Source organism: Nicotiana sylvestris, chromosome 10 (assembly GCF_000393655.2).
Source record: "Nicotiana sylvestris chromosome 10, ASM39365v2, whole genome shotgun sequence".
Lineage (NCBI taxonomy): Eukaryota > Viridiplantae > Streptophyta > Magnoliopsida > Solanales > Solanaceae > Nicotiana > Nicotiana sylvestris.
This window is the reverse complement of record NC_091066.1, coordinates 146,606,967-146,628,428: the sequence shown is the minus strand read 5'-3', so window position 1 is coordinate 146,628,428 and position 21,462 is coordinate 146,606,967. Positions and strand designations below refer to the sequence as shown.

Below are 21,462 nucleotides of genomic sequence, written 5' to 3'. Positions count from 1 at the left end.
ATCTGCCACAACCTTCTTAGTGACCGCCTTGTATGATATTGCTTCGACCCATTTGGTAAATTAATCGATTGCCACTAAGATGAACCTATGCCCATTTGATGCGGCAGGCTCGATAGGTCTGATAACATCCATTCCCCAAGCGGCGAATGGCCATGGTGAGCTTGTTGCAGTAAGCTCGTTTGGAGGCACCTTTATCGTATCTGCATGTATCTGACAGCGATGGCATTTGCGAACATACTGGATATAGTCTATTTCCATAGTCATCCAAAAATACCCTGCTCAGAGTATCTTCTTTGCTAAGACAAAACCATTCATGTGCGGCCCGCAGGTCCCTGCATGCACTTTGTCCAATAGCCTGGATGCTTCTTTTGCTTCGACACACCTTAGTAAACCCAAATTGGGAGTCCTCATGTACAGGATTCCTCCACTGTGAAAGAAGTTGCTGGATAACCTACGAAGTGTGTGCTTCTGAGTAGCGTTGGCAAGTTCTGGATATTCCCCTGTTGTCAGGTACTCCTTGATGTCATGGAACCATGGTTTTCCATCCGCTTCTTCCTCAACGTGGGTGCAATAAGCTAGCTGATCATGAATCTTTACCGGGATGGGATCAATGAAATTTGTATCTGGATGCTGGATCATGGACGATAAAGTAGCTAATGCATCAGCAAACTCGTTCTGGACTCTGGGGACGTGCTGAAATTCTGTCTTTGTGAACCTTTTCCTCAACTTCTGTATGTGATGCAAGTGGGGAAGTATCTTAGAGTTCTTGGTTGCCCACTCTTCTCGAACCTGATGTATGAGCAAGTCTGAATCCCCGATCACTAGCAACTCCTGAACGTTCATGTCAATGGCCATTTTGAGCCCCAAGATGCAGGCTTCATATTCGGCCATATTATTGGTGCAAGGGAACCTTAGCTTGGCGGATACCGGGTAGTGTTGGCCGGTTTCTGATACTAGGACTACTCCTGTGCCAACTCCTTTGAAATTTGCAGCTCCGTCGAAAAACAACCTCCAACTATCATAGGATTCTGCAATATCTTCTCCTATGAAAGATACCTCTTAATCGGGAAAATACGTTTTTAAGGGCTCGTATTCCCCGTCCACGGGATTCTCGGTGAGATGATCCGCCAAGGCTTGCCTTTTGATTGCTTTCTGAGTAACGTAAACAATGTCGAATTCACTTAGAAGGATTTGCCACTTGGCGAGCTTGCCAGTGGGCATGGGTTTCTGGAAGATATACTTCAGAGGGTCCATTCTGGATATGAGATAAGTAGTGTAAGCACAGAAGTAATGCCTCAACTTCTACGCGACCCAAGTCAGAGCACAACAAGTGCGTTCTAAAAGAGAATACCGGGCCTCACACGGTGTGAACTTCTTACTAAGATAGTAGATAGCCTGCTCCTTTCTCCTTGTTTCATCATGTTGTCCCAGAACACAACCGAATGCTCCATCCAATACCGCAAGGTAAAGCAATAGGGGTCTTTCTAGCTTAGGCGGAACCAAGACTGGTGGCGTTGACAGGTATTCCTTGATTCTGTCGAAGGCTTTCTGACAATCATCAGTCCACTTGGTAGCAGCATCCTTTTTCAACATTTTGAAAATAGGTTCACAAATGACAGTGGACTGAGCTATGAACCGACTGATATAGTTGAGTCTCCCCAGGAAACTCATCACGTCCTTCTTATTCTTTGGCGGCGGCAATTCTTGGATAACTTTGATCTTTGATGGATCCAATTCTATTCCTCGATGACTCACGATGAAACCCAATAATTTTCCAACAGGAACCCTGAATGCACACTTGGCGGGATTCAGTTTCAGATTGTACCTCCTCAGTCTGTTGAAGAACTTTCTTAGGTCTTCCATGTGATCCCTGACTTTCTTGTATTTGATGATGACGTCATCCACATATACCTCGATCTCCTTGTGTATCATGTCATGAAAGATGGTAGTCATGGCTCTCATGTAGGTGACACCAAGATTCTTCAAACCGAATGGCATCATTTTGTAACAGTACATTCCCCATGGCGTGATGAAAGCCGTTTTCTCTGCATCTTCCTCGTCCATCCATATCTGATGATACCCAGCGAAACAATCAACGAAAGACTGTAACTCATGCTTGGCGCAATTGTCAATTAGAATGTGTATGTTCGGTAAGGGGAAGTCATCTTTAGGACTGGCAAGGTTAAGATCCCGGTAGTCAACACAAACTCTAACTTTCTTATCATTTTTTGGCACTGGCATGATGTTGGCTAACCATGTCGGATACTCTACTACTGTGAGAACCTTGGCTTTGACTTTCTTGGTAACCTCTTCTTTGATTTTCAAACTCATGTCGGGTTTGAATTTCCCGAGCTTCTGCTTTACCGGTGGACATGTTGGATCTGTTGGCAGTTTGTGAGCTACAATGGATGTACTGAGACCAGTCATATCATTATACGACCAGGCGAATATGTCTTCATATTCCTTTAGGAATTCCGTGTACTCTTTCTTTTCTGATGGTGACAGGTGAACATTGATGCGCGTTTCTTTGACATTCTCTGTATCTCCCAGATTAACCACCTCATTTTCGTCCAAGTTAGACTTAGGCCTATTCTCAAAATTCTCAACCTCTCTGACGACCTCTTCTGGTATATCATCCTCTTCTGAATCCATATCCATTTGTTGCGTTGTCTCGTTGCAAGTCACAATCGTTGGTTCATCGTCAAGGCAAGTAATAGTAGTGCTGTATAAAATAAAGTGAATGATAGAAAAAATAATAAGAGCGAGATATATAATAAACTGAAATGCTTTCAATTGAATTCATAATTGTTTTGAATATCAGAGCTCTTTTCAAAATTAAATACAATGCAGAAATAAAATCAGCTAGTAAAAAGTAAAAATGTGATGCATGGTGCTTTTGTTTAGCCTTGCTACCCCGAAGCTTTCCGGGCCCTGGTGGTTCTGATTGACCAATTGTCGAGGCGCTCTCCTCGGTTCACAACTCGTATAGAAGGGACTTCCTCTCCTTCCTTGAAAATAACACAGCAGTCCATATCATCATCCTCTAGGAACAGATTCTTCACGGCTGCCAATGCTCCATCTTTCTCCGACCCATATATAGTATCTACCGGCTGGAAAGTCTATCCAGGTGAGGTATCAGATGCTCCAGTGGGTAGTAGGAACCGCGCCATGGTGGCGAGCAGTGATTGAACTCTTCCCAAGTGTACTCATACCCCAAACCAAATGTAGTATCATGTTTCTTCAGCTTGATGGGTTTGGTGATTCCCTGGAGGTTTTTTGCCGATTCCCTTTCCAGGTTCGTACCCACACCAATTCAAGATACTTTCAATCTTGTTATCCCACCATTTATCCTTGTCTACAACGTTGACCCTTTCAATGTGGTGGTATGTTTCTCCGCCTATTCTCCTTCTGCCTCCAATCACCGGGATGGTCTAGCGACTATATATGGGGTTGCTACCATCGCCATGAATAATCACCTCTTGGTGATTCCATTTGAACTTCACTGCCTGATGCAGGGTCGATGCTACAGCTCCAGCGGCGTGGATCCATGGTCATCCCAACAGCAAATTGTAGGATGCTGGGACATCTATCACCTGAAAGTCAACGTCGAACCAGGTTGGCCCCATTTGCAAGCATAGGCTGATCTTTCCGATAGTGGACCTTTGGGACCCATCGAAGTCTTTGACATTGATGGCCCTATCTTTGATCTCGTGCAGGCTCTTTCCCAATATTCTGAGAGTTATCAACGGATAGATATTGAGGCTGGAGCCTCTATCGATCAAGACTCTAGTGATGAAGTAATCCTCGCATTGCACGGTGATGTGCAGGGCCATGTTGTGATTCAGTCCTTCCGGAGGCAGCTCATCTTCGTGGAAGGTGATTTTGTGGCTCTCCAGTATTTGTCCTACCATATTTGCTATTTCGCCTCCAGTTATGTTGCTGGGCACATAAGCTTCACTCAATATCTTCATCAAGGCATTTTCGTGTGCGTTAGAGCTCTGTAGAAGAGCTAGGATGGAGATATGCGCTGGTGTTTTGTTCAATTGCTCAACGACTGAATACTCCTTAGCTTGTATTTTCCTCCAAAGATCATCAGGCCCAGTTTCAATATTCCATCCAGAGGCTTGCTTACTGGACTCGGCTAGATGCTCTGGAGTGTAAACTCTGTCTGTTCTGGTCATACCCTACGCAGCAATTGCTTCTCCCGTCTTGGTCTTCCCTTTCCTCCTAGTTTCAACTGTGTAATCCCATGGTATCGCATTTAAGTGGAATGGTGTTATGTCTGACATTGCTACATGAATGGGTACCCTTGGTGGTAACACAACAACTTCAAAGGGTACAGGTGCTTTTGGATCCCCAAACTCAACCTCAATTGGCCCGACCACCTTCGCAGAAGAAGGTTATTCAAATTCGAGAGGTATAGACATGTTTACTTCATCGCCCCTGGAGGGCTGATTCTGCACAACAATTGGGCTAAGTATGACTGCCGGTTTCTTTGGCTCATCATCCTCAGCAATCAATCCTATCGACCCCTTGGGGTCCCAGTCATCTTCGATCTCGATCATGTGAATGTCTCCACCGTTGTGGTCAGGCAGAGGGTTGTTGAGGACATTAGGAGCAGGCTCCTTTGCTACGATAACCTTATTGTCGATCAGAGTTTGAATCTTGTCCTTCAACGAGCGGCACTCGTCAATGGTATGTCCTTACATGCCGGAGTGGTACGCACAGGTCTTATTAGGGTTGACCCACTGGGAAGGATTTTCTAAAGTTATGGCAGGGATAGGGGAGACGTAACCAGCAGCTTTAAGTTTCTCATACAGCTGGTCAATTGGCTCAGCGATGGCTGTATATTGTCTGGGAGGTCTGCGGTCAAAATTTGGTCTGGATCTAGGGAAATTTTGGCGAGTGGGAGGTGATTGGTAGTGAGAGGGTTGTGCATTATAAGCTTGGTAAACAGGTACAGGTTGAGAGTATCTAGGTGAACTGGGTTGATATGCGGGAAGTGGAGATGATTGGTAAACGAGTGGTGGATTTTGGTAAGAGGGTGCAAGTGCTTGGTAATTTGGGATGGACTGATATGTAAGTGGAGGTGACAGGTTAGTGTGGTATTTTAGTGGTGATTTGGCTCCCTGTGTGACCATCACGACACTCACATCCTTCTTCTTGGATGTGCCACCAGACTGTAAAGCCTTGTTGGTGGCCTGCAATGCTTCAAGATTAGTAACCATACCATTCTTAATGCTTTCCTCAATTCTTTCTCCTAGTTTGATGATATCGGAGAATTTCTGGCCCTCAATCAGCATCAACCTCTCATAATATTGTGGATCCTAAGCCCGGATGAAGAATCTATTCATCTATTCCTCTTCTAAGGCCGGTCTGACCTTAGCAGCCTCTGATATCCAATGAGTAGCATACTCGCGAAATGTCTCGGTAGGCTTTTTCTTCAAATTCTGGATGTAGAATACATCCGGTGCATTCTCTGTATTGAATCGGAACCTATCTATGAAATCCGATGCCATACCTACCCATCTTGTCTATTTCTTGGGGTCCTAACTAATGTACCAGGATAAATCATCCCCCTTCAGACTTCTCATGAAGAGTTTCATACGGATTTTCTCATTCCTTCCGACTCTGACCAGCTTATCACAATACTTCCTCAAATGGACTCTGGGATCTCCCGTGCCATCGAACATTTCGAACTTGGGAGGTTTGTACCCCTCTGGAAGTTCAACATTTGGCTGAATGCAGAGGTCTTCATAATTTAGCCCCTCTATACCTTTGTTTCCTTCCATGCCCTGGACTCGTCTGGTCAACTTCTTGCGTTCTGTTGCCAAGTTTTTGATAAGAGAGTCCTTGTCATCAAACTCAGGTGCACTTGAGATTGGTTGAGTATAGTGGGGTACGGTATCTACGTAGATGGGAGTGTTGTGGAGGTGGTCGTTTGTGGTGTTCAGTGGTTCAGGAATGAGTAGTGGAGTGTTGTTTGGAGTGTGGCATGTGTTTCAGTGTTGAGCATGAGTGGTTTGCATCTGTGGTTGTGGGGTGTTCTGTGGAGGTGCGGGATTTTGAGCATTTGGAAAGTTGACATCAGGAGCGGTGAGAGAGAATGATAAATTTGCCAAGTTCCGAACTTGATCCAGTTCTTCTCGGAACTTTAATAATTTTTGCTCAAGTTGGGCAGCAGTTTCCTTAGTAACCGGGGTATCCTGAGGAATCTCAATTCTTTCAATTTCCTTTCTGGCACTTGAATCTCCCATCCCGCCTTTGTTCTTGTTCCGGATAGGACTCGGAGGAGGAGGAGGTGGAGGGCCCTTGGATCTCGTACTATATGATGATGGTGCCAGAATACATGGACTAACCTTTGGGGAGGGGAATAAAAAATAAAAGAAAAACAAAAAACAAGGTAACAAGTTAGTGCGGGTTATGAGAAGAAAATGTTGCAATATTTAAACACATTGTGCAAGAATATAAATCGCGTCCTAATTTGGGTGCCTCGTTGTGCCCGAGGTAGGTCTAGCGACAAATTAATTTGGAGAACTTATAATGCTAAATGCCTCATTTTATTGATAAAAATAAGACGAATCCCAAACGACACTAAAATAGCGAAAAGTAAAAATGTCACTAATGGCCATTGGCCTTATTACATTAAAAGCGAAAAGAAAGACTCCTAACTACTTGGTCCCAGAAGGGACTTCTTCAGGTTGAATGTTCTCGTTGATCAAGTCCTCCAGCTCGCGCAGATTTTCCAGTAAAAATGCTATCGCCAGACGTTCTCCTTTGCCTTCTTCAGCATTTTGACAGTCGATGACTCTTTTCCTCACTTTCCCTTCCAATTCCAGCAAGTTGTACTCCAGGTATTCTAGCTTCTCACTAGCCTTGGTGACTCTCTCTTTCCATTCGTTGATTTGGTTGCTCGATGGGAGGTTTCTCCACCAAGTATACAAGAGTGAAGGTATGTTTACCATACCGAAGTGAGGAACTTTGTCATTCATTTTCTGCAAAACAAAAGGGTTAAGACCTCACCCCCACCGGACTCAACTATTTAATACCAATAATCAGCATAAAAAACATTTAGTTCTCCAAATAAATGTACAAAATATGGTGGCGTCCATTTGGGTTTCAAGGAAACCCAGTGGACTTCAGACAGGGCTATCTTAATGAGTCATTATGTGGACAACATAACTGACTCGGCTAGGTTTGACCATGATGCATGCACAGTTAAACAAAGTAAGGTTTCTATCGGGTTATTAGACAGGTACCCTTGAGCGGACAACTCAAGAGGGAAAGGCACGGAACCGTCGACTGCATCGTTGATCGACTGGTTTTACCGTAAATACGCCTTTGCCGAATTTAAAGGGTGATAATATTGGAAGAGCGCAACCACTCATTATAAGCGTTGCTATGGTATTTGTTTGGCACGAGTGGAATATGATGTTGAAGATGCAGTTTACAAGAATGAAACAAATTGACATGTATTTCCACGTTCATAAGATAAATGATTACAATAATTGCAGTAATTACAACAGTATTGAAATAAAGCAGTAAAGGAAAGCAGTTAAAGGAAAGAAAAGACATGAAGAGCCAAGTCAGTTTCGTAGTGAAAGAATAAAAGACAGTAAATAAAGCAATTAATGAGATAGTAAAGTCACAAGAAACATGCAATGGTAAAAGCCTAAAGAATCCCCAGCAGAGTCGCCATGCTGTCGACGCCCCCTTTTTCTATGGGTCGAAATTGGGTATACGACATTGGGAGGACAACTCTATTACCTTTCGAGAATTGGGTTTAGAAGTTGAAGAGTTGCCACCTAATGATTACAGTGCATTAGGACACTTTTTAGAAGAGTTTAAGATGAAGAGACCAGAGATTAGGGTAAGGGCTAGAAATTATCTCGAGGGGAAGGTGTTAGGCACCCCTCAAGATCCACTAGTGTGGTCCTGGCCATGTTACAATGTGAATTTACAAGTAAACAATCAAGGCTCAAATAAGAGGGCTTCTCACATACGTTTTGCAAGTAGGTTGAAAGTTTGAAAATAAAGAAGGCAGAAATTTGAAGAAATGATTTTAGACAAGTTCTAAAAAAACAAAGGGGAGGGGGTCCTAGGTTTGTGAACAATATGGATCACATCAATGCAATTCCTAGTAATCACTCCTCAGAAGAGGGGCTACATGAGATATTAGCGCATCGGTCATCATCTCCATATTCTACCTTTCCCATCCCGTAAAGGTTATTTAAAACACGTGATTTGGTCACGAAAGCTTATTGTGTGCTATTACCCGTCCCATCCTATAAGTCCTAGAGGGTATTTAGGACCACTATTCCTACAAGGTAAGGACTAGGCTGAACCCTTAGGTTTAAAGGACAAAATGCTAAGCGACATACATAACAAGTAGGACTACACATAAAGGGAACACAAAGGCAAATAAAAAGCTCACAGATCCCTCCACAAGTAAACATGTAATCAGCATGTCTCAAATACATTTAAGGTCTCAAAGATAGGAGTTTTCGGAAAACAGGAATAGATAACAACAGTTGAGTTTAGCGACAGATAAAAAAATTGTTAAAGCATGGTTTTTGAAAATCAAGGAGTGACAGTAGCTTAACGAAGTGCTGGACAAGTATTCAAAATAGCACGATTCTGGGCAGAGAATGGTAACCCAGTAGTTTGAAAACATAATAGAACAAGAATCAGAAAATCAGTGAGAGTAAATAGATGCACAATTTCAAGATTTTGTTTCCAGATAGAGCGGGAGTTTTTTTAAAAAAACAGAGTGAACTTCAGCAAGAATGGGAGCAGCAGAGTTCAAAATTATAAGAGGCTGATTGGTCTTAAACCGGTAAAACATGATTAATCGATTCTTATTAGGCCTAAAGTTTGTCTAGGCATCGTATGCGTTGCCTAATTACCTTAAAGGGGGTGAACATGCATATTAATTCTAGTTTCAAAAGGACGCAGTTAACCAAACTTGTATTATTAGATTAAACATACTGGTGAGGCGTTCAACAATTGCAACTTAGAAAAAATAAAAACCCTAAGTAACAGGATGTCTAATGCACATAGAAGCTCCTAAAACATGGTCTCTAAATGCTAATGAGAATGCAACAGTAATTTTATAACAGTTACTTCCATATTCACTATTCGACCCCAATCATTCGTTTACAAATTATTACAAACCAAGGATAGCCGAATTACAGTAATAAAGAATAAAAGATAAGAAGTTATTCTATAGGGAGCCTTCAGCCAGGCCCAATCTTCCAACCTCACTCCTTTCGAGTTTCATAGCCTTTGCCATGGTCTGGGTGCGGCAAAGCTCCCTAAGGCCCCATTGGGTCCCTGGGCAATACCAGCACCCAAACATTTACCAAAAAATGTTGAACAAGTGCAGTATGGAATTACCAGCCTTGTGCATCAAAGTTCAGTGAGACTCAGAGGTACCCAAAGCAATGCTTACACGAAGGGGGTAGAAACTAATCTCTAAGAGTAGTGAGATTGCGTGATATAGTTTTAAGGAAATTGAGTTGAGTAAAAAAAAGCAGTTTAAAAATAATCCATATAGAATCAGTTCTTGAAAGAAAAACAATAGAAGAGTGTGACAGTTTTGTAAGAAGGTGAGTAGGACAATCTCAGAACTAGAATATCACACATAGTTCAGGGAAGCAAACACAAACAGGGGAAAGGGGAAATGAGGACAAGTAGTTCACATGTAAGAGCATAGTTGCACATACGTAGACATCAGAGAAAACATTTCGGAACTTAAACAGTCCCAACACATTTCATCCCAAAGTGCACATGGAAGAGGTTCAGGATTATTTAGTAGCTAGGAAGGGTCGTGAATACATGCTAATAATGTACTGGGGTTAGGGGTAAGGAAGAACTGTATTAAACAAGTAAGGGAAGCAGTAGACATGCTGAATTAAGGGAAGGGTAATCACATCAATGAACTTGCAAAGAGGCATGCTAATTGCAATAAAAACAGCAAAACCATAAGTAGAAGCATAAAAGAAATAAGAGAAAGTGCAATATGCATAAAAACATATTGTTTTGGAAGCTGCAAATCAAATAGCAGACATACTAGTCAAGAGTGGGATAATAGAGCAGTAGTGTGCAAACCAAGAGAAAAGCAATGTATAGAGCAATAAAACAGTAGAGTAACAAGTTACTCAGTCTTGGCTTTTAGCCGACTAGGTAACTAGTAGTCAATAAGAGAAGCGAGCGAGAATGTGTAGGAAAGTAAGAGAGAATAGTGAGTATGCTTGTGTGTGTAAGAGAGAGTTCAGAACAATGTGGTTGTTCATCTGTTATGCTAAACAGAGGGTAGAGTATTTATAGTTTTGAAAACAAGTAAAGAATAGAGTAACAAGTACACAATTATAGAAACAATACCAATTGAATCAATCACAGGACCAAACTCCTTTTAATTAGGGAGTCATGATTCGAATGGGTACAAGCTATATTAAATATGGAAAGAATCACTCAGACTACTGAATCTACCATAATAGGAGTAGTAAAGCATGTAACATGTAATAAGGGCCAAATATGTAATATTTCAAGTAAGGAAAATATATACTGAATATTTGAAAGTATGTTTATGCGTATAAATATGGTAAAAATATAAATTAACTTTGAAAATTAGTCAAAGAATCACGGATGGGACTAAAATCACAAGGAATTAGTTCTAAGTAAGGAAAGCATCTCACAAATAAGGAAGTGGTTCAAAATCAGTGAAAAACTTCTAAGGAAAACATATACAAAATCAGGGATTCGAAGAGATGCACAGAATCAACAGAATATTTGGTAAACAATGAATAATTAGACCTATTAAACACAATAGGCACGAAAATCAGAGAACCATAAGCAAGAAATCACAGAAACAGTAGAAGGTTGGAACCCTAAAAACAAAATTAAAGCATAGAACTCGGAGAATAACCCAGAAGATCACACAAACAAGCAAATAATATAAACACAAACATATAGTACTCAAAATCAGAAGATAAAGTGATTTCAAAAAGGGGTTCAGAAACCCTAGTTTGAAAAAAAAGGGAACAAAACATTTAAAACTTGAGCAATCGTAAAGATCGAGTAGAGAATAGTGTAAAACATAAAGGTGTGAGTTAAAATCGTTTAAAAAATACAGAGATTTAAGAGGTTTGGGTAGAGATTAGGGTTTCATAAGAAACCAGTGAGAATTAGGAGAAACCTGGCTGTGAAACTCAGCAATAATGGTGTTCATAACACCATCGGACCAAAACCCATCAGAGAAAGGCCGAAGACAAACCAGGAAAAACTTTCAGTGACCATCTCGTATGGTAGAGGCTCCTGGGGTCTCCAGTATAGAGGGAATCAACGAGATAAGGTTTCACGACGGTTGGTGGTCGAAAGAGGTGAGGCTGGAGGTGGCCGAATAGATGGTGAAGGCCATCGGAGAAGAACCAGAAGGTTCTAGAGAGAAGGAGGAGAGGAAGAGACCAAGTAGAGGGAGAGATCGGTCTCGATGAAATGAGGGGTCGGGAGGGGGGGGGGTAGTTAGAATTTAATTAAGGAAACGAAATCTGGGCCGTTGATCTCATTTGATCAATGGCTTAGATTAAATCAAAGCTGGGCCGAGTTATTCAGAGATTGGGCTGGGCGGATTGGGTATTGGGTATTGGGTATTGGGTATTGGGTTAATTAAAAATCTGATGGGGTGGGTTACAATTGGGGCTAAAATTGCAATAATAATATGTTAGGTATTAAATACCCAATTTCTCCCTCTTAATTTTATAAAACTAATGGAAATGATTTTTTAAAAAAAATTAAAAGTACTGAAACCATTAGTAATACAAAAATATTGGAACTGATTTTGCAATTATAAAAATACTATTAATCGAAACATGGGCTATAATTGCAATTATATGCAAATTAGCTTTAAAAATACCAAATATATTTGTAAAAATATGCAAAAATTACCTTAATTATATTTTGGTGTAAATATGAGAAATAAATAAATTATTCACCAAAATAATAATTTTGGGAATAATTATTGGATTTTGCAATGCTAAAATAGACAATAAATTGGTTTTGAAAAATCCTTAAAAAATTTGGGAAAAAATACCAAAATACTTGGGCATGCTTATGTATGCACATATATGTTATTTTGAAAGTATTTTGAGTGTAAAAAATACTTAGGGAAAAATTGGTTATCAATAGTGAGAAACCGAATTACCTGAGATGGTGGCACCTGTTGGGGCAGAGGAGACGAGTGAGTGAGTGTCCACGAGCTGTTGTATATTCTGAGTAGGAAGCTCATAACAGACATTTGAACTCAAAGTATTATCCATTTATGGTTTTTCAGTTGAACAAATCTCCCACGATACATTCTTATTGAGTGTAATTTTCAAATGGGAAAAAATATTTTCAAATGGGAACTGATTTTCCAGAAATAAGACATCACGTGATAAATAAATTTTGAAAGTTAAAGGATCAAAACATTGATGGCAGTAATGTTTATTTGAAAATTTTAAATAAACACATGGTGTCGAACAGGGCTCTAATTTATTTTTGGCATAAGGTTTGAGCCATGGATAGCACAAGCATCCAAATAATTTAATAGAGTCATACTTGGGCATAGTTTGAAATAAATTTTCAAAGGGGCTCTTATGCTGAAGATTGGGTGTAGTGAGCCTGTTTATAAGATAGACAGCTTGTTGATAGGCAAAACTCCAAAAGTGTGAGGGTAAAGATGCTTGGTGCAGCAAGGTTCTAGCAGTTTCAATAACATGTCGGTTTCGTCTTTCGACTAGAGCAACTCTTTGCAGAGTATATGAGGGTGACACTAAGTGTTCTATGCCATGTGTTTTGAGATAGGACTGCAAACATTGAAATTCACCACCACCGTCAGTGTAAAGAGATTGAATTTTGGTGTTGAATTTGCGTTCAAGCAATGGATGCAAAGTTTGAAAAACTTCAAGCGTTTCATTTTTTGATTTCAAAGTGAACATGTATTTTGAAAATTGGTCAACAAATAACACATAATATCTTCTTTTATCAATTGACAAAACCGGAGACGGACCCCATAAATCGCTATAAAGGATTTGCAGTGGCTTGTTACTTTGCAATGAATATTTGGTAAAAGACAACCTGTGCATTTTATTTGAATAACAGGAATTATAAATGGAACTAGCTTTAGGATCTGAAACAGGAAGGGAAAATTATTCAAGATAGTATTTAAAACGCGACAACTAGGATGACCTAAACGCCGATACCACAGGTGAATTGGAACAACCACATTGCATTGAGGAGGACGATGTGCACAACCCGGTGGCCACTCGTACAACCCATCTTTATTCTGCCCGCGAACTAGAGACGCCCCTATACTCAGATCCTTCACAAGATAATGAAAAGGAAAGAATTCAATAGATGAATGATTATCACGACTAAACTCAGAAACAAAAATAAGGTTACTTTTTATGGCAAGAGAACATAAGGTATTGAGAAGTTTAAAATTATAATTTGAAGCACTTATGTTAGAGCTACCAGTATGGGATATTGGTATGGTGTTACCATTGCCCATAATTATCTCTTCGGTGCCGCGGTAATCATGTACCGTGGTTAGGCTTTGAGCATCAGATGCAATATGATGAGTGGCTCCACTATCCATGATCCACGAGGTCTGTTGAGGAGAGAGACGAGCAGCAAAGTTTGCTCGAGCTTGCAGATGATCATGTGACTGCGATCTGCATACTCTAGCAGAATGACCTACACGATCACATAGTTGGCAGCGAAGGTTTTTGTCAAAGGGCCGTCGCTGGTTGTTTCTTCGTGGGTGCCATGGTTGTGTTTGCCATTGCTGATTGTTGGCAGGTGCATTTGGACCTGGACGACGATTGCTGGAGTTAGGATTATTACCCTGACGAGGAGGAGTTGGTGTAGTCTTTTGTGCTACAACAGCGGTAATAGGTGTGGACAACGGCTTCTTGTCTTCCTCGTGCTTTAGGAAAAGCTCATGATCCAGAAGCTTTTCATAAAGCTCTTCATAGGAAATTGTAGAATCTCGAGCACGAATGGCAGAAGAGAGTTCGCGAAATTCAAATCCGAGTCCACTGAGTATTTTAACGATGAGTTCGGCATTTGATACAGGGGCACCAGCAGTTGCAAGTTCATCACAGATTGATCGAACTTGATGAAGATAATCGGTGACCGGACGAGAATCTTTAGTGAGGCGAGCCAATCGATCTCGCAAGCTGAAAATTCTTGTTTGAGATTTGTTCGCATACGCAGTATGCAAAGCATCCCAGGCAGCTTTAGCGGAGACTACAACAGCAATAGTAGGGGCAAGTATAGGATCAGCAGAGGCCAAGATAGCATTTTGAATTAACTGATCTTGGCGATACCAAGGAACAAATGCAGGGTTATCCAAATCTTGATTGTTTTGAGAGATGGTGCGTGTAGGGGCAGGGATGGAGACATCGAGATGCCCATAGAGATTGTGGCCACGCAATAAGCATTGAAACTTGAGCTTTCCACAGGGAGAAATTGTGATTGCCAGTTAATTTTATGGGCAGTTGCGTAAGGGGATTGAATTGGACAATAGTAATGGCATTGTTGACTCCATCAGCATTGGTCACAAAAATATTTGTGGCCATTTGAGTGGTTGGGCTAGTAAGCGGGAAAAAACAGAGGATCAACTCGTGGGAATTTAGTGTTGCTCTGATATCATAAAAGAGAAGAAAGCGGAAGATGTAAAATACTATTCTGTTCTTTTATTGTATGGCAGACCATTTATACAGATATGTACAGCAGATGTAGCAACAAGATAAACTTGAAAAAGATAACATCTATCAGAAAAGAGCCTAAATAGGAGGAGAGAGTTACAACAAATTCCTAAAGATCAGTAACTACAAAATAGAATACTACGGTAGTAAGGAATCCTAGAGTAAGGTGGGCAGCGGCTCAAATGTGAAGGGGTGGTGCGAGATGTACCCTTGGTGATTCAAGGCTGTTCTTTGGTACTAGATCTTTACCTTATATCCTTCTATGGATCAGATGTGGTACTCGGAGTTGCATGGTTGGAGACTTTAGGTCCGGTGATTACGAACTATAAGACTCGCCAATTTGAGTCCTCGTGGGAAGGGGCACAATATAGCTGGTTAGGAGATTCACCCCTTGATGTTCAACCAGTACAGCTCCAGACTATTCGTAGGTTGACTGAGGTGGATGGCATCGCATGTTACTATCGCCTAGAGCTGGTTCGAGATCACAAGCCGGCGACACCTTCCTACCCAGCTGATTTGACAACCATGTTGCAGAGATTTAAGGATGTGTTTTGCAAACCACATAGACTTCCCCCATCTAGAGCTCAGGATCATGCCATTTATTTACAACCTCAAGCAGGGCCTGTGAATGTGAAACCTTATCGTTACCCCTATTTCCAAAAGCAGGTGATGGAACAATTGGTGTCTGACATGATGAAGGAAGGGATAGTTCGACCCAGCACTGCTCCCTTCTCTTCTCCAGTGTTACTTGTCAAAAAAAAGGATGGCACTTGGCATTTTTGTGCGGACTATCGCGCGCTCAATGCCATCACGGTAAAAGACAGGTTTCCAATGCCCACAATCGATGAGTTGTTCGATGAACTTCATGGCGCTCGCTATTTTTCAAAGCTGGACCTGTTGTCTGGTTAGAATTAAGCCCGAGGACGTGGAGAAAACTGCTTTTAGGACTCATGAAGGCCATTACGAATTCTTAGTAATGCCTTTCGGATTGACCAATGTGCCCTCGACCTTTCAAGCTATCATGAACTCCGTATTTCGGCCTCATCTCCGTCGGTTCGTTTTAGTATTCTTCGATGATATCTTGGTCTACAGTGGATCATGGAAATTACATTTGGAACATCTAGCCACTATTCTGCAGTTGCTCAAGGACCACAAATTGGTAGCAAAGGAGGCTAAGTCTTTATTTGGGCAAAAGAAGATCGATTACTTGGGCCATGTAGTTTCGGAGAAGGGGCTATCAGTCGATCCAACCAAAATTCAAGCCATTTTACAATGGCCAGTTCCACGAAATGTAAAGGAGGTTCGTAGTTTTTTGGGACTTGCCGGTTATTATCGCCGGTTTATCCGCCAATATGCTTCTATCGCTAGCCCTATAACGGATTTGTTGCGAAAGGAAACGTTCAAGTGGACTGATCAAGCCCAAGAGGCATTTGAAATTCTCAAGAAGGCATTAGGCTCTGCTCTAGTTCTTTCTCTGCCCGACTTCTCATTGGAATTCCATATTGAAACAGATGATTCAAGGTCGGTGTGAGCACGTGATTTTTGCCCTAGGAGAACTACTCCCAGAAATTCAAAATAAAACAATTTTTCCTTTGTGTGTAATTTTGAGAATTTTCGTGGTGTTTTTGGTTAATTGTTTGTATTTGGCTGGGCATGTTTATTTTGTTTTGATTAATGAAAAAATACAAAAATTACATGTTGCATGTGCATTTAGGATTTAATTTTTACAAATAAGATTAATTAAGTAACTTGTTTTACGAAAATGGAAAAATTATAAAAAAAATAATGTACTTTGCATTTTTTTAGCATTTAATATTGAATTGTGTGATTTTATCGTTAATTGGAATTTAACTATATGTGATAAATGTTATTAGAAGATAATTAGTATTTTTAATAAATTAACTTGATTTATAATTTTAGAAAATAATTTAGGAAGAAAATAAAAAGAAAAGGAAAAGAAAAGAGGAAGGAAATAAATCTGGGCCAATTTAATTAATTTCCCAAGCCCAAACACCCAACCCACCAAAAACCAGCCCAAATCACCCCTATCTGGCCCAATCGACCAAGCCAACAAAATGACGTCGTATGGCCACGTTCAATCTGAACCGTCGATCTCCTAAGATCGAACGGTCCAGTCCACCCCCAGCATCGAAGAAACGACGCCGTTTCAAGCCTGTCGATCCAGGCTGTCTGTTTCATTTGATCCAACGGCCGCAAATCGCCCCATGCCCCGACCCATTCCCATCCAAAGACCAATCCGGTCTCGAGGTGAACGAAACGACACCGTCTCTTCAAGTGAGTTGATCCAAGCCGTCGATCTCAATTGATCTAACGGCTAGGATCAAATCACTTCCCCACATATATAAGTCCAAACCATACCCCGCCTCCAAGCCAAACCCCCCCCCTCACCTCTTCGTGTCTAAGCCTCAGAGACCAAACGAACCCTCCGCCCCTTACCACCGTGCTCCGCCCACCGGAAATTGCCTCACGGCGGTTCCAGTGGTCCAAACGACCCCAAAATTACACCACATCCTCCCCACGACGTCCTCTTTCCAAATTCCGAATCCGTTTTCTTCGAATTAGTACCATACGCTTCGAATTTTCAATTGAAGATCAGTCCCAAAACCCTAGTTCGTCCGTTTGACCCCAAAGTTACACCACTGAACCACCTAGCTACCCTCGTCCCAAATCCCACCCCAGTTCTATCCGAATCTTGTTAGAGCCTTTTGAATTTCAAATCGAAGGCAAACCCTAAAAGAATCAAACTTCAGATTGTACGAAGTTAAAAATTTGAGGTTTTAACCGACTTTAGTCAAGTGTTCTCAGTCGAGAATACTCGATTAAGGTCCGTTTTGGCTTCAAAATTTCAAGACGAAGTGTCGACTGAAACGGATTGAGTTTGGTCTGAAATTTCAAGGTATTTCTTTTATTTTCCTTTTTCTTTTGTTGTTGTTGTTTTATTTTGACTGATTAATTCGTCATTTTCGTCAAGTAGTTCTTCCTCCTCTTTCGAACCTTTTTCTTGGTCTAGTTTTCTTCTGTTGATTAACATATGTTATAAATAGTTTCGTCGATTAATCCGTTCATGTTTGTAGTTTAGTAGTTCTCGTCAAGTTGTTTGGTGTCGATTGTTTTGTTCTCAGCCTCAGGGCTCCATCCAGTATATCCTCAGGGTTCCTACATTTTGTTGTTTAAGGTTAATTTAGAACTATGACTGTTTGCTGTTATTATTGGTTCGAATTGCTTCATTTTGTGTGATGTTTGGTTCCCTTTTCTTGGTTGTTCATCACTTTTGCATATGAGTTCAGTTTGTTTGTCGATTCAGTGCGTTTACAGTGATCATTCATTTTGCCTAAGTTTAATTTAGAATTTTGAATATAGTTAGACATTCCCATGTATCTGTGTCAATCATGGTCTGAAATTTGATCTTGGTAGTTCAATATGACTTTGTTCGGATTCATTGGTCTTTATTTTTATGCTATTTGATCTGATCTGAGTTCTAGCTTGAACTACTGATTGAATTTGATGAGTTGAATTGGTTATAGCTATTGGGGTTGGTACCGATTGAAGGGGGAATTGGGATAGGACAGTAATTTCAGGGATATCAGGAGGGTAATGAGGGGGTTTAAAAGTTTGGCAAATGGTCTTGCTAGTGGGCTGTCAGTAAAGTACTTAATTAACCATTAATCTAATGTGTTAGTGGGGAACAAAACACAATGGTATGGGGAGATTTAAAAGGCATTGATTAAAATATGTTGCCCATACCTGCTTGAACTTTAAATAAAGAAAAGACAATGGTTAATGGGGAACAAAACATACTCTAGTGGAGTTCTAATGGTATCATGGACAGAATTAGTTTCTTAATTATGCCTAGTGTTCTTACGAGCTGGCAGGGTCAGTGTTTGGGTATAAATGGAGGGACTTAGGACAGAGTCAGGGGGTCCTTTTTATCAGTCTTTGAGAGAGTCTTCCATTTTGAATCAGTTTTAAAGAGATATAAAAGTTCAAAAGAAATAAGAGGAGAGTTTTTCAGACCTGGGGTGAAAACAGAAGTCTTAAAAATCAGTTCTGAGGGAGCCTTGAATCAGTTTCTGAGAACTAGAACTCATAGGGAGAGTTTGAGGATCAGTTTTCTTGAGAGCTTTTAAAGCTGAATTCTTCCACACTTTGAAACCTTAAGAGTTTGAGAGAGTGCTTTAGACAATCAGCTCACACTATTACATTGATTTCAAGAACAGAAATAGTTCAAATCTCTCTGTTTCTGTTCTGTGCTTGGGTGTTCAGGGCATTTGAAAATATTTGGTGATTTACTCGAGGGTGCTGGGTATTATCTGATTGCTGAAAGATGTCCTATGACTGCCTAGTCTAATTTCTAGTAGATTCAGTGTTTTGGTTAAGCTTCTTTCTTCCTGGGCTTTGTGACTGTGGTTTGGTCTTGAACTTGGCTCTGTTTGTTGCTGTTGATTGTCAACCTGCTGGTGTTATTGTTTGTTGCTGCTACTGTTGCATTGCTGTGGCTGACCTCTTCTTCTTCCATTGTGACTGATTACCAGGTACACAGCTTGATCTTGGGTAATTATGAACTGAAATGCGAAGAATGAACCTATAATTGAAGCATGAGATCATTTGATTTAGTTTTCTGGTTTATGTATCAGAATGTCTGACTCCTTAATGTTATTAAGACCTTTGCTTGAAGTTGTACTAGTTGGATCGAAATTGTTTATGTCGTAATAAACTAAAAACTGTTTGTATTAGCATGGAATGTTAACCGTTCTGTCTCGAATGTATATGAGTTTTCTTCTGCAGTTTAAGTGTTAGTTGTAATTAGGTTCATTTAAATTGGTAGAATAAGTTGGGTTAGCTTCAGCTAGTTTCCTATTATCTTGTGTTGTAAATATGTTTGAAAAAGTAAGCCAACAATAATATAAACCTTTAGTAGTTACCTTTCTTTTCAATTAGCCATAAAAAGGGATTTTGAGTACCACATTTCATATCTGCTCTAATAACTGGAAGCTGAAGGAAGAAAGTATAAATTACAAAGCAAAACGAATCCACTGTTTAAATATGTCTGATTAAATGATGAGCACATTTGTGAGCCGTTTCATGGCTTGCCCAGCTGCAAGGGTTCGCCCCCTTAACCCCTCCTGTGCGGCTGATTCCGTCCCATCCAGGTTGGGCCCGTCCTAGGCCCAATACCATGCATTTATTAAGAACCCTTGTCCATCGCCTGGATTGGGTTCCTTTGGGCCCAAAAGTTGAAATGGCATTTGGTCTACTAGTGTTTAACTGATAGACTATGGGATTTCTTAACCACAATTAATTAGGATCTTTGTTTTATTTTAGAGACAAACAAAAAATAGGAAATCATAGTCGCTTCTAGGCTAGCCTTTTAAACAATAAATGAGATGAGCCTCGCCGGACAAAGTACATAATTTGCGGGGCCCTCGTTAAATGTATATGTTAAAACACTTAGATTTCAGGACGGGCCGTTTAGCGAATTTCACGGCCTTCCCCAAAATAATAACGCGTTAGTCTCTTTAGGTGCGTATTTTAATAACGTTACCTCCCTAAACTCGGGTGCACATTTATGTGACCCAAATCCAAATCTCAACAAAGTCGGAATGTGTCAAAAATGACGGGTGCATTTATGTGGCGCAGTTCGAGACGCATTTTTACAACGTTGCAATTCTCTTTTAAAATAATAGTAATAAAAGTGGTAAAAAGTTAAAATTTGCATATAGGTTCAGCATGTATAAAATCAGATAAATAAGCCGAATATGACAGTTGAGCGACCGTGCTAGAACCACGGAACCCGGGAATGCCTAACACCTTCTCCCAGGTTAACAAAATTCCTTATCCAGATTTCTGGTGCGCAGAGTGTAATACAAAGTCATTCTTTTCCTCGATTCGGGATTCAACTGGTGACTTGGGACACTATAAATCTCCCAAGTGGCGACTCTGAATCTTTAAATAAAAATCCCGTTTCGATTGTCCTTTAATTGGAAAAACTCTCTTACTCCCCTACGCCCTTGCAGACGTAGGTAAAAAAGGAGGTGTGACAGCACTGGCGACTCTACTGGGGATAAGAACCCAGAACTTCTGGTTCAGGGTTCCAGAATTCGAGCTTAAAATAATTGTTATAATTGGCTTTATTTATTATCTGATTTTATTACCTGTTTGGGCCTAATGTGCTAAATGTTGCTTTTACCGCTTTGATATTATTTGAACTGTATATATAAACTGCTACGTAACCCCTCTCTTCTCTCTCCTGAGGAGTGCACGCTGGTCGTGACTTCTTTCTGTTAGTGTCATATCCCAAAATAGAACAAGGATTCGGAGGAGTTGCAAAACCGGATGATCTTTTGGTTACCGGTACACAGCTCCTATCCTCGGCTCGAGTTGTCCGCTCGGGTAAGCCAGGTCTAGAACAATACACCCACACATTAAACCTAGTATAATAAAACCTCATGCCGGATCCCTAGTAGGAACGTTTGTGTGCATCATATGCATTTTTTGACTTAGGGGACTCAACACAGGGGTTGGGTCCGTCTAGGACAAGCAACCTGAAATGAAATGACCATCATGCTGCATCCTATTTGTTTTACGCATTTATTTGCTTCAAATTTGCATGATGACCGGCTTCTGAAAATACGTGAATATCGAAAAAAGTGGAAAAAAGAGAAAAAAGAAAAATAGCAGTGTACAGAGATAA

General features: G+C 40.7%; 2 protein-coding genes across 2 annotated transcripts in view; one reads left to right on the top strand and one right to left on the bottom strand.

Annotated features, from left to right (window-relative positions):
- LOC138880093 (uncharacterized) overlaps nt 1-14,621 on the bottom strand; it is a 29,011-nt gene extending 14,390 nt beyond the window's left edge. The window contains exons 1-3 of the mRNA XM_070159750.1: nt 14,565-14,621; nt 13,262-14,494; nt 13,117-13,168 (exon numbers count right to left, since the gene is read on the bottom strand). Coding sequence (XP_070015851.1) covers nt 13,117-13,168; nt 13,262-14,494; nt 14,565-14,621 — 1,342 coding nt within the window. The remainder of the gene's footprint in view (nt 1-13,116; nt 13,169-13,261; nt 14,495-14,564) is intronic.
- A 1,150-nt stretch (nt 14,622-15,771) lies between these two features.
- On the top strand, nt 15,772-16,281 carry LOC138880092 (uncharacterized mitochondrial protein AtMg00860-like). Its single transcript, XM_070159749.1, has one exon. The coding sequence runs from the start codon at nt 15,772-15,774 to the stop codon at nt 16,279-16,281; it is 510 nt and encodes a 169-aa protein (XP_070015850.1).
- The last annotated feature ends 5,181 nt before the right edge of the window (nt 16,282-21,462 follow it).

What these genes read in the sequence shown, in the direction of transcription:
- LOC138880092 (XM_070159749.1), top strand. Translation starts at nt 15,772, where the DNA reads ATGAACTCCGTATTTCGGCCTCATCTCCGTCGGTTCGTTTTAGTATTC.